Genomic DNA, 12,679 nt, shown 5'->3' on the forward strand with positions numbered 1-12,679 from the left:
AGCAGGGAATCCAGTAAAGTGTCAGATGAGGCTCTTCCATTGAGTTGTTGATCATGTACAGGGGATAGGCAAAATAATGTGAACAGTCGCAGTAATGGGATGGTTTTGTTTGATGGTCGACAATGCAGGTAAGGCACATGTTGTGCTGGTCTGTGCATGTTCAGTATGGACTAGGTGTCAATGCAGGTTGTTTACAAGTAGTGCACACTTTGTATTTGCTTTCAGAGGCCGAGGTTGACATGCTATGAAAGACCTAACAGGGTTCCAAAGAGTGCAGATTGTGGGAGCCTGATTAGCTGGAGCATCAGTAACCAAGACAGCCAACTTATTGAATGTTTCAAGAGCAACTGTTTCAACAGTCATGACAGCCTACAAAAAACATGGAAAGATATCATCATGTAAATGTAATAACGGGTGCAAATCAAACTTATACTATTTGCCTTAACTGATTAAGGGAAAGTGCAGAAACCCTTAATCTGGATGAATTGTGACAAAACAATACAAAACTATGGTGGATAAAGTGACTGCAGAGCTCAATATCCATCTTCTAGACCCATATCTATTGACGCTGTCCACTGAGAACTCCTTAAAGCAAATATTCATGGACGAGCTGCTATACTGAAAGTATTAGAGATGACAACCAACATAAAGAAGCATAAAACATGGTGTCAGGAGCATAAATCGTGGATGGCTGATCAGTGGAAACACATCATATTGTCCAAGAAGTCAACGTTTTCGTTATTTCCAACAGCGGGCTGGGTTAATTACAGGCAAATGGGGGTCCAATCCCTTATTAATAAACCATTACCAAGTAAGTACTGATGTTCACATTATTTTGTATATGCTGCATCAATCAGCCAGCCTGCAACACACAGGGAACACAGAGCACTTGGTCAGAGGAACTTTCATTTGTCAGCACCATCTACCATGGTAACGATACGTTTTCAGTCACATGTTTATAGGACCTTTTTTTTTGCATTTCAAGTCAGAAACCTATCCCTGCAGTTTGTCAGTTTTATATATTCACCCTGAATAGCATAACTGAGGAGGCAACAGTTTGCTTCAAAGCGGCAGTTTCTTTCTGATTTACTCGATTAAATTTAGGTGGTATAACCAAAAACAGTATTCAGAAATACTGTGACAGTTTATTCTTAATACAGTGAATAGTTTAAATTTATATGATTTCCTGGTCTTATTAGACTCATTCCACATCCCTGAAAGTTCTTCTTTTTGATGGGATCTATATGAAGCCATGCATGAGTGAAACACATTACAGCCTGTCAGTTTTGATGTTTTCCAAAAATTTTACTTCTAAATACTTAATATTTGCATAAATTAAAATACTGTTTATGTATTAATTTACTTCAGTCAAAACTTTTTGTTTGCAAATACAATATTGGCAATGTGCTTTATATGGAGAGCCTATAGTTATTCCAATGCTTTCTTCTGCTTTTCCAGCATGCCATGACTGTAACTACAGTTACAACACAAGATAATTTTATTTATTTATTTATTTAACTCAATCTGATTTGGGCCATCACACCTTCTCTTACATCATCAGATATATACAGTACTTTTTTTTACATCATAGTTACCTAAGAAATGACAGTTCAGTATGACAGTATTTTACATCATAGTTACCTAAGAAATAAAACAATGGAAAATCCAGGAGGAAATGTAACAATATTATGAAAAGGAAAGTTGCTACTCACCATGTAGCAGAGATGCTGAGTCGCAGACAGGCACAATAAAAAGACTGTCACAAATAATCTTTCAGCCAACAAGGCCTTTGTCAAAAACAGACGATACACACACACACACACACACACACACACACACACACACACACACGACTGACTATGTGAGTGAGTTGCATTTGTGTGTGTGTGTGTGTGTGTGTGTGTGTGTGTGTGTTTTGAGAAAGGTCTTGTTGGTCAAAAGCTTATTTGTGACAATCCTTTTGTTGTTCCTATCTGTGACTCAGCATGTCTGCTACATGGTGAGTAGCAACTTTCCTTTTCATAATATCATGACATATAGTATTAAAATGATTTGAGTGTCTATAGACACAATGTGAGTAAATAATAATGAATATGAACTAACAAAGTTGCAACAACTGCACACAGGGACAATGGTAGTCATTATTGTTGCTCCAGAAGATGTCTCATTAACTGTCTTCTGAAGCTGAAGACATTCCATTCTCTAATACAAAGCAGGAGGTTATTCCTCCAGAGTTGGGCTCCTACTGCTACAAAGGAATTCAAGGAAGTGGCTGAACAATGGAGTGGGATGGAAAAGATTTTGCTTTGATGGAAACTGGCGTTTCTGCTTTGTTATTCAGGCAAAAGCTTTGAGGTCAAGGAGAGGTATGAGGGGTAGTGTACATTGATAAGACAGTAGAGAAGAAAGAGGGTATGGAAATCTCCTCACTTGCCTGCATGTGGCCAGGACAACTGTGCACATGGTGGTGAAATATGAGCAAAGTGCCGACCATCACAGATGTATCGAACACAGGTATTCATAGGAAGTTACAGGTGATGTGAGCTTTCCTAACAAAGACCTTGCAGGATAATATCACTGTAATCACTCATTGGAAGTAGAAGTATTTGTACAAGTTTCTTTTTAAGTCAAGAGGGAAGAGCTTTTTATATTTTTGTACAGCATAGAGAGATGCCGATGTCTTCTTGTACATTGCAGTTACATGCTCATATCAATTTAGAGTTTCATCTATTAGTACTCCTAGACTCTCTGCTAAGGGAGAGAAGTTGATATTTGTTCCATTTAGGATTAAAGATGGTAGAAATTCATAATATTTCTGGTTAATGAGCCTAGAATGACCAACTGGTACTGTTTGGGTGTTGGATGGCCTGAGTCTTAATCATATATTGTGTGTTCATTTTGATAGTGCATGCAGGTCAGTATTGAGATTCTCCATAGCTGTCTTTAGTTTTATATAGCTCATGTCACAATGTTTTCAAAAAATGCAAAATGAAATGTTCCAAAATAAACACCAGGTACATAATTTATAAGATATCTTAACAGATTGCTCCAGCTCTACCATAAGCAATTAATTCTACAATGTGTTCCCATGATAATTTATGATCTACACTCCAAAATATAACACAACTAGGATCATCAGAGAAAAGTTAGTCTTTTAAGCTAAAAAACATTATTAGTATCTGCACTTCCACTAAATAAAGAGCAGTTCACCTTAATCTTATTAAGGGATTGCGCTATTGTACTGTCAACTCTAATTTAACAACTGAGGTCATTAATAGAGTGAAGGAAGGTTGTTTCATTTACTATACTGACAAAACGTAAACATCTCAAGAATACCCAGAAAGGATAGAACAGAATTTAAGAGAAAAATATATTAATGAGATTATTCCTGTACTGTTTGTTTCTCTACTGTAACATTCAATTGTTAGCTTGAAGCTGAGAATTTGTTCCGGGCAGGTTCTGTATGGACAAAGCCCTCTTTGGTCTGCTCCAACTTGCGGTTTCAGATTGTTTTGACCCTGTTGTAAATTACATGGGAGAAAATTTTATATGTGCAGCACGGAAAGACTATTCCTCTACAGTTATCTTACAAAATATGAACTCCAATACTGAAAGAAAAATCAGGAAAGTTAATTCACAGTATCCAAGAAAATGAAAAGATCATCACATCCATCAGACCCATTGTAACTACTCCTAACTGAATAAATCTTTGAACTACCAGTTGGATAGAAATTGCAATTACAGGGCAGCTGGTGCAGACCTAGTCTGTGCCGAAATCTGTAAGAATACAGGAAAACCTGCAATTATAAATCTCTAGCAATGTCTGATTCAAATGGGGGAGAAAATGCCAGAAAAGTTTAAAAAAGGAGAAAAACAACCTAGATGATTGTAGAGGAATAGTCTTTCCATGCTGCACATATAAAATTTTCTCCCAAGTAATTTACAACAAGGTTCAAACTGTCTGAAACCTCAAGTTGGGGCATACCAAAGAGGACTTTGTCCATACAGAACCTACCCAGAACAAATTCTCAGCTTCAAGCTAATAATGGAATGTTACAGTAGAGAAACAAACAGTACAGAAATAAAAGCTCTCTATTTCATTCACAAATTTTAAAAAAATCTGTAGTATCCATAGAACCACATCTTTAAAACTCCTCAGATAAAGAAGCGACCACCCCAAATTAATAAAAAGCAACAAATTCTGAATCAAGGTTCACAGGAGAAGAGTAAAAAGTTTTCACAATGAAGGCTGGTCTCAGATAAGTTGACAAATAATCCCCACAACTTTTTAATGTGGCCCTCAATTACATCATGAATATTTGGCAAAAAGAAAATCCACTTAGAGCCAAAATTTCAGCAATATCCTCAACAAATCAAACTGATTCAAGTTTGTAGACACTCTAGCTCTCTCAGTCCTCAATATGGAAAATTTTCATGCCCTAACTACCAGTCTTCAAAATAAGAAATTGGAATACTACAGAAAACTGAGATTATGTCATTGAAATCCTGTGTATAAACGAAGTCTCGATAAATTATTAGAAATTGAACACAATGTTGCATTTTAAATACATTGGTAAATCAGCAAGCATGATATAAGTGAGAAAGTAACATGGATAAACAGATCAAGCAAAATTTACAAAGTCCAGTTTTTAATCTGATAAATGTAACACAGGAAATGCTTGACAACAGTCACAAAGATCCAACACTGTAAAACCATAACTATCCCAGATGTCTCTTACACTTGAAAAACTCTATTCCAAATTAAAAATGAAAGAAGAACTGATTACCTTCTCAAAAATTACAGAAGATTTATCAGAATTTGCGTAAATAAAAAATTTCATGTCAACGAAGTTTGGAGAATCCTCCCTCCAATGGAACTGCCTATTGAGAGATTAACTTAATTATTAGAACAATTAAGAATAAAATAAGCTCTTACTTTTTCACATCTTGCAACAGCCAGAGATGGATCTTATGACAATTAGTGCTGAGAAATTCAGAAAAGATGAGAGGACAGTGGATCCGATAAATACGGCAATACCGCAAAGCAGTTGAACTTGAAGAGCAGATGCATAGAATAAAGATTAAATTAACACTCTTCTTAAGACTGAAAATTTTTAGCAAACATAATACACATAAATGCTACAAAGATTTCGAGCAAACTGAGGGAATCATGATCAGAAGGAATGAAAAGGTACAGAGTGAACTGAAAGTGCCAATCAGCCGTCTAATAAAAAGTAAAAGTGGAATGACTCAAGTGGTCTATTGTGATCAATTAATATAATAACAACTGTACATAGTCTTATAAATATGAGCAGCTCATTAATCATTACTAAGAACAATAAGATGACTTATCATCAAATTAAGACTGAGAAAGAGATGTTTGTCTGTTCAGCTGCCATCTGAAACGAGTCTAGTATGGCTGAGTTTGGGCACTGGGGATCAGGAAATGTTGCAAGTTTTTAATAATCTTTTAAAGCAATAAAAGAACATGTTTATATATTAGGAACAGGATAGAACTCAATACAAAATCTTGTGAGACTGCATATTTTATATTTCCCCTCTTGTGGGGTTAGTTTCCGTCTTGTAATGCAGTTTGTTGCTGTGACCCTCTGGTTTCTGTTCTGAAGACAAGAGCCCTCGTAAACACCAATCACTCTTTTCAGTATATAATGTGTACTTCTACATAAAATAATACTGTAACATTTTTTTGTAATATGAGAGTGAAAATTCATAACTGTTTTCATATTTACATATCAAGCAATATACATTACTAATTTGAAGTCAGTTTGTACCCAGGTATGGTATTTTTCACTTTCTCTTAACCACTGCGCATGTGTATTATTCGTTTTCTGTCTCCCTTAGCCCAGAAGCTCCTGTCTCCTTATGTTGTTAAAATATGCTGATTAATAAGGAGGTGTATCATTTCTTTTGACTTTCCTCACACTGAATTATAGTGAAACAAACCCTTCTTTTCACACAAACAGCTACTGCTTCCCTCTCCACATTCCTGCAGATAAATGACATCTCTCTGTCTGCAACTTTTCTCTTCCCATCACATCACTTTTTGCTCACTTACACCTCTTGCCCTTCTTCCTCTCCTTAATTAGTTACTCATTTTAATACCCCAAAGTAAATCCAGGTCTTTTTTGTGTGTATCATTATCAACATAATGAAACATATGCAGAATTGCTGGTAAGATGTAAGACAGGGCCTGATGGTTCCTTCAGTACACATTCTGCCCATTATTCTTCTCATGCTCCTGTTTTACAGATCTTTAAGATGTCCTTCCTCAAGATGACTATCTTTCTTCTACAGAACATTACTGGCCCCCTTGTCCAGAAATACTTATCTACACCATCACAATTCACATTCTGCTCTTCTTCAGGAGCATTAATACCTCTCTTCACACCTTACAGAAGTGTCTTCAGGGACCTATGGATTATTATACTTCAGCACCAACTCTCTAACTGTGCAATTCACAACCAGAGTTCTGGAGGTAAAAATAATTCCCATTCAAATAATACATCCTTGTCTACTGTTCATAATAGTTTTTAATAGTCTCGTGCAAAAGTCTATAACAAGTTGCCAACAGATATCAGGTAGGATACTAAAAAACACAGTAAGGGAATGCCTCATTTGCCACTCCTACAATTTACCATAACATCTGGGTTAACGGACAGAAATTACATAGATCCCTAATGTTTGTTTATAAATATAAAGCACAACACTTTTGGTGTTCTATGGTATTAATTTATTTAATTACTCGATTTTTGGCTTACAAGGCCACCATCAGGCAATAACTAATGTTTGTATTTAACAATATCATGAAAAGGACAGACTGCTACTCACTATATAGCAAAGATGCTGAGTCATAAGGCACAAGAAAAAGACTGTCAAACAATTAAGCTTTCAGCCAAAATGGCCTTCTTCTGAATTAGACAACTTACACACACACAAACACACGCACACACACACACACACACACACACACACACACACGCACACACACACACACACACACACACAAATGCAGTGGCAGCAGCGAACTAATTGTGTTTCCTGTCCCCATGACCTTTTCTCCCCTCCCCGTGCCCTCCAAATTTCTCCCCATTCAGCACGATGGGAAATTTGGTTTTCACTGAGTAATGTGCTTCAGTTCAAGAGGAATAGTCGATACATGTCACCGACTTTGCCCCCTGTCGTAATCTTAATGCCTGCTGTGATATCACCTTTTGGTGTGGAAGGGAAAAATATCCTGGTCATGGTGACAGACTGGTCTGTAGCTTTTGTCTGAGGTCTGAGTTAGGTTGGAAAGTGACAGTTTAGTTGTGAGCTGGCAAGGCCAACAAACATGAAATTACAAAGCCCAGTTGCGGTGACAAACTGATCTGTCACTTTGCCTTAGGTCTCAGTTAGGTTGGAAGTTGACAGTTTGGTTGTGAGCTAACAAAAGCCAATGGATGTGAAACTAAAAAGACTGATTGTGGTGACAGTCCAATCTGTGCCTTACAACGTTTGAAAAAAATCATCACTTGTATCATGTTACAGTTGCCATGTTGTTTATAGGGTTTGTCACATGTTTCCAACATCACTGGTCAAAGATGACAACTCATATCAAATATTACTCTTTATATATACATCTAAAAACAAAGATGATGTGACTTGCCAAACGAAGCGCTGGCAGGTCGATAGACACACAAACTAACACAAACAAACACACAAAATTCAAGCTTTCGCAACAAACTGTTGCCTCGTCAGGAAAGAGGGAAGGAGAGGGAAAGACGAAATGATGTGGGTTTTAAGGGAGAGGGTACATCTACATCTACATCTACATTGATACTCCGCAAGCCACCCAACGGTGTGTGGCGGAGGGCACTTTACGTGCCACTGTCATTACCTCCCTTTCCTGTTCCAGTCGCGTATGGTTCGCGGGAAGAACGACTGTCTGAAAGCCTCCGTGCGCGCTCTAATCTCTCTAATTTTACATTCGTGATCTCCTCGGGAAGTATAAGTAGGGGGAAGCAATATATTCGATACCTCATCCAGAAACGCACCCTCTCGAAACCTGGCGAGCAAGCTACACCGCGATGCAGAGCGCCTCTCTTGCAGAGTCTGCCACTTGAGTTTATTAAACATCTCCGTAACGCTATCACGGTTACCAAATAACCCAGTGACGAAACGCGCCGCTCTTCTTTGGATCTTCTCTATCTCCTCCGTCAACCCGACCTGGTACGGATCCCACACTGATGAGCAATACTCAAGTATAGGTCGAACGAGTGTTTTGTAAGCCACCTCCTTTGTTGATGGACTACATTTTCTAAGCACTCTCCCAATGAATCTCAACCTGGTACCCGCCTTACCAACAATTAGTTTTATATGATCATTCCACTTCAAATCGTTCCGTACGCATACTCCCAGATATTTTACAGAAGTAACTGCTACCAGTGTTTGTTCCGCTATCATATAATCATACAATAAAGGATCCTTCTTTCTATGTATTCGCAATACATTACATTTGTCTATGTTAAGGGTCAGTTGCCACTCCCTGCACCAAGTGCCTATCCGCTGCAGATCTTCCTGTATTTCGCTACAATTTTCTAATGCAGCAACTTCTCTGTATACTACAGCATCATCCGCGAAAAGCCGCATGGAACTTCCGACACTATCTACTAAGTCATTTATATATATTGTGAAAAGCAATGGTCCCATAACACTCCCCTGTGGCACGCCAGAGGTTACTTTAACGTCTGTAGACGTCTCTCCATTGATAACAACATGCTGTGTTCTGTTTGCTAAAAACTCTTCAATCCAGCCACACAGCTGGTCTGATATTCCGTAGGCTCTTACTTTGTTTATCAGGCGACAGTGCGGAACTGTATCGAACGCCTTCCGGAAGTCAAGAAAAATAGCATCTACCTGGGAGCCTGTATCTAATATTTTCTGGGTCTCATGAACAAATAAGGCGAGTTGGGTCTCACACGATCGCTGTTTCCGGAATCCATGTTGATTCCTACATAGTAGATTCTGGGTTTCCAGAAATGACATGATACGCGAGCAAAAAACATGTTCTAAAATTCTACAAGAGATCGACGTAAGAGATATAGGTCTATAGTTTTGCGCATCTGCTCGACGACCCTTCTTGAAGACTGGGACTATCTGTGCTCTTTTCCAATCATTTGGAACCCTCCGTTCCTCTAGAGACTTGCGGTACACGGCTGTTAGAAGGGGGGCTAGTTCTTTCGCGTACTCTGTGTAGAATCGAATTGGTATCCCGTCAGGTCCAGTGGACTTTCCTCTATTGAGTGATTCCAGTTGCTTTTCTATTCCTTGGACACTTATTTCGATGTCAGCCATTTTTTCGTTTGTGCGAGGATTTAGAGAAGGAACTGCAGTGCGGTCTTCCTCTGTGAAACAGCTTTGGAAAAAGGTGTTTAGTATTTCAGCTTTACGCGTGTCATCCTCTGTTTCAATGCCATCATCATCCCGTAGTGTCTGGATATGCTGTTTCGAGCCACTTACTGATTTAACGTAAGACCAGAACTTCCTAGGATTTTCTGTCAAGTCGGTACATAGAATTTTACTTTCGAATTCAATGAACGCTTCACGCATAGCCCTCCTTACACTAACTTTGACATCGTTTAGCTTCTGTTTGTCTGAGAGGTTTTGGCTGCGTTTAAACTTGGAGTGGAGCTCTCTTTGCTTTCGCAGTAGTTTCCTAACTTTGTTGTTGTACCACGGTGGGTTTTTCCCGTCCCTCACAGTTTTACTCGGCACGTACCTGTCTAAAACGCATTTTACGATTGCCTTGAAATTTTTCCATAAACACTCAACATTGTCAGTGTCGGAACAGAAATTTTCGTTTTGATCTGTTAGGTAGTCTGAAATCTGCCTTCTATTACTCTTGCTAAACAGATAAACCTTCCTCCCTTTTTTTATATTCCTATTAACTTCCATATTCAGGGATGCTGCAACGGCCTTATGATCACTGATTCCCTGCTCTGTACATACAGATTCGAAAAGTTCGGGTCTGTTTGTTATCAGTAGGTCCAATATGTTATCTCCACGAGTCGGTTCTCTGTTTAATTGCTCGAGGTAATTTTCGGATAGTGCACTCAGTATAATGTCACTCGATGCTCTGTCCCTACCACCCGTCCTAAACATCTGAGTGTCCCAGTCTATATCTGGTAAATTGAAATCTCCACCTAAGACTATAACATGCTGAGAAAATTTATGTGAAATGTATTCCAAATTTTCTCTCAGTTGTTCTGCCACTAATGCTGCTGAGTCGGGAGGTCGGTAAAAGGAGCCAATTATTAACCTAGTTCGGTTGTTTAGTGTAAGGAGTCATTCCAATCCCGGGAGTGGAAAGACTTACCTTAGGGGGAAAAAAGGACGGGTATACACTCGCACACACACACATATCCATCCACACATATACAGACACAAGCAGACATATTTATTTTGGTCTTTAAATATGTCTGCTTGTGTCTGTATATGTGTGGATGGATATGTGTGTGTGTGCGCAAGTGTATACCCGTCCTTTTTTCCCCCTAAGGTAAGTCTTTCCACCCCCGGATTGGAATGACTCCTTACCCTCTCCCTTAAAACCCACATCCTTTCGTCTTTCCCTCTCCTTCCCTCTTTCCTGATGAGGCAACAGTTTGTTGCGAAAGCTTGAATTTTGTGTGTTTGTTTGTGTTAGTTTGTGTGTCTATCAACCTGCCAGCGCTTCGTTTGGTAAGTCACATCATCTTTGTTTTTAGATATATTTTTCCCATGTGGAATGTTTCCCCGTATTATATTCATATCTTTATATATACATGTTTTCTTCCTCTTAATGGATAGTTTAGGAAAGCTTCTTCTGAAATCTTATCCATACAAATAAAAGATAGTGTGTAATAATCAAGTTTCAAACCTGCATGCAAAATTTGGTGACCATATTGCATCATATCGAAATAAAAAATACATAAAATGGCTACCTTTTGACTTCTCACTGATATGGCACAAGATCTTCTGAAACAGTGCTGGAATATATTTCATGTTACTCATGTAGGTACTTTAAAAAAAATACTGTTGTACTCAGGGAAATATAAAGCACCTAAAGTACATAAACAACAGCTTTGTAGTATAACTAAGAATGCAGCATCATCATCTTTTCCTTTCCTTTTTTCCCAAAAGTAGCAGCTTCCTCTCTAGCATACTTGATTAAATTCAGATGAAATACGTGCAAATAGTGTTAAGTAGTATAGTGATAGTTCGTTTTTAATTCAGGAATAGTTTGTTTATAATACAAGATACACATTAAATTTCTGTGATTACCTTATCCTTTGTTAATATATACCTTGATTTATTCCTTACCCCTGCAGGCTGTACTACCTGATGGACTTTAAGGAACAAAATGAATTAATGAATGGGAAGACATCTTCTTAATGGACCTTCTTTTCTTCTTCATCTTTCTCCTGTTCTCTATGGGATCAGCATGTTGTATGGGTTATGATAATGTTAGTGACAGTTGGTGGCCAGATATCCTGCCTAACACCTACCATATTAAAAGATCAAGTTGATAACATTTGGGAAAATACATGAATACTCATGAAACACATAAGAAAACATGAAACATAAACATGATCAGTGCCCACAAGAGTCTTGTCCATGGACATCACACACAATATTAATTTTTGTTCTGATGTAGACAATACAAGAACGTTCTGAAAAATCATTCAATGAATTATGCAAATACCCTAATATATTTCATTGTTACTTACAATACCAGTTAATTCATGAATGAAAAAAAAGAGTTGTAATTTTGAAACCTTATTTGCTCTTCACCACCTAGCTGACTACTATCTTAATAGTTTCTAGAGACATTAGCATGTATCATAAGTTTTGGAAGGCAAGAATTACAGATCTCACGGATGCAGGTAAAACAGATTACTGACATCCACCTAATAAAGTCCCTCACATTCTTCCAAACTAAGATATGTTGATAACAGTCGTTGATGCATTACTCTTGTAATATGTGCTGTACGGCATGTGACGTCTATTCAAGGCAAATATCATTTGAAATGGGTTACATTGCTCATGCTAAACAGTTCATGCTTTAATATTATTCGGACAGTGGAAGCGCACCGTCTGCTAACTATGAAATGCTTTCTAATAATTTAATGTTGGTACCGTATTAATTTACCTTCGGAAGCAACATCTACTTTATCTCCTGCGTCATATATCACGTATTTATGTTTTGCCATTCTGCCTCCCTACTGTCAATTCTACTCTTCGTATGAGAATGGTTGTCGGAATTCCTGTTGTCATGACTACCGAGGACAACAAGAGTGCATTCAAATCTCCATGCTGCTCTGTAGGCTAGAGCCATCTGTTGGTGCGTTGCGGAAACGCTACAGCGCACCGTACGTCACGTGATAACAGTGGCTTTGGAGGAAAGTTCATTGCTGTAACGGGGACGGTTTCCAGTGAATCGTGTGAAAAATGGAAAAGACAATCGTACGAAGATGAATTTTCTTAATGAAAATGGCTTGACAAGGTGAAAGGAGCAGGCCATGGACGTTCTTGGAGAGGATCAAGCTCTACAGGCCGTCCTAGGTGAGTATCTCAGCGTTGACATTACGGGAGCCTTGTTGTTGGTAGGCGGTGCTGGTGCAACTCGGTGGTGGTACAGCGC

The 12,679-nt window shown here is 38.3% G+C and overlaps 1 protein-coding gene across 1 annotated transcript in view; it reads right to left on the reverse strand.

Moving 5' to 3' along the window:
- The window catches only part of LOC124711945, a 96,337-nt gene extending 84,026 nt beyond the window's left edge, over positions 1-12,311 (reverse strand). The window contains exon 1 of the mRNA XM_047242212.1: positions 12,188-12,311. Within this exon, the coding sequence (XP_047098168.1) occupies positions 12,188-12,248 (61 nt within the window). The 5' untranslated portion in view covers positions 12,249-12,311. The remainder of the gene's footprint in view (positions 1-12,187) is intronic.
- Positions 12,312-12,679: the final 368 nt, after the last annotated feature.

This window comes from Schistocerca piceifrons, chromosome 8 (assembly GCF_021461385.2).
Source record: "Schistocerca piceifrons isolate TAMUIC-IGC-003096 chromosome 8, iqSchPice1.1, whole genome shotgun sequence".
Lineage (NCBI taxonomy): Eukaryota > Metazoa > Arthropoda > Insecta > Orthoptera > Acrididae > Schistocerca > Schistocerca piceifrons.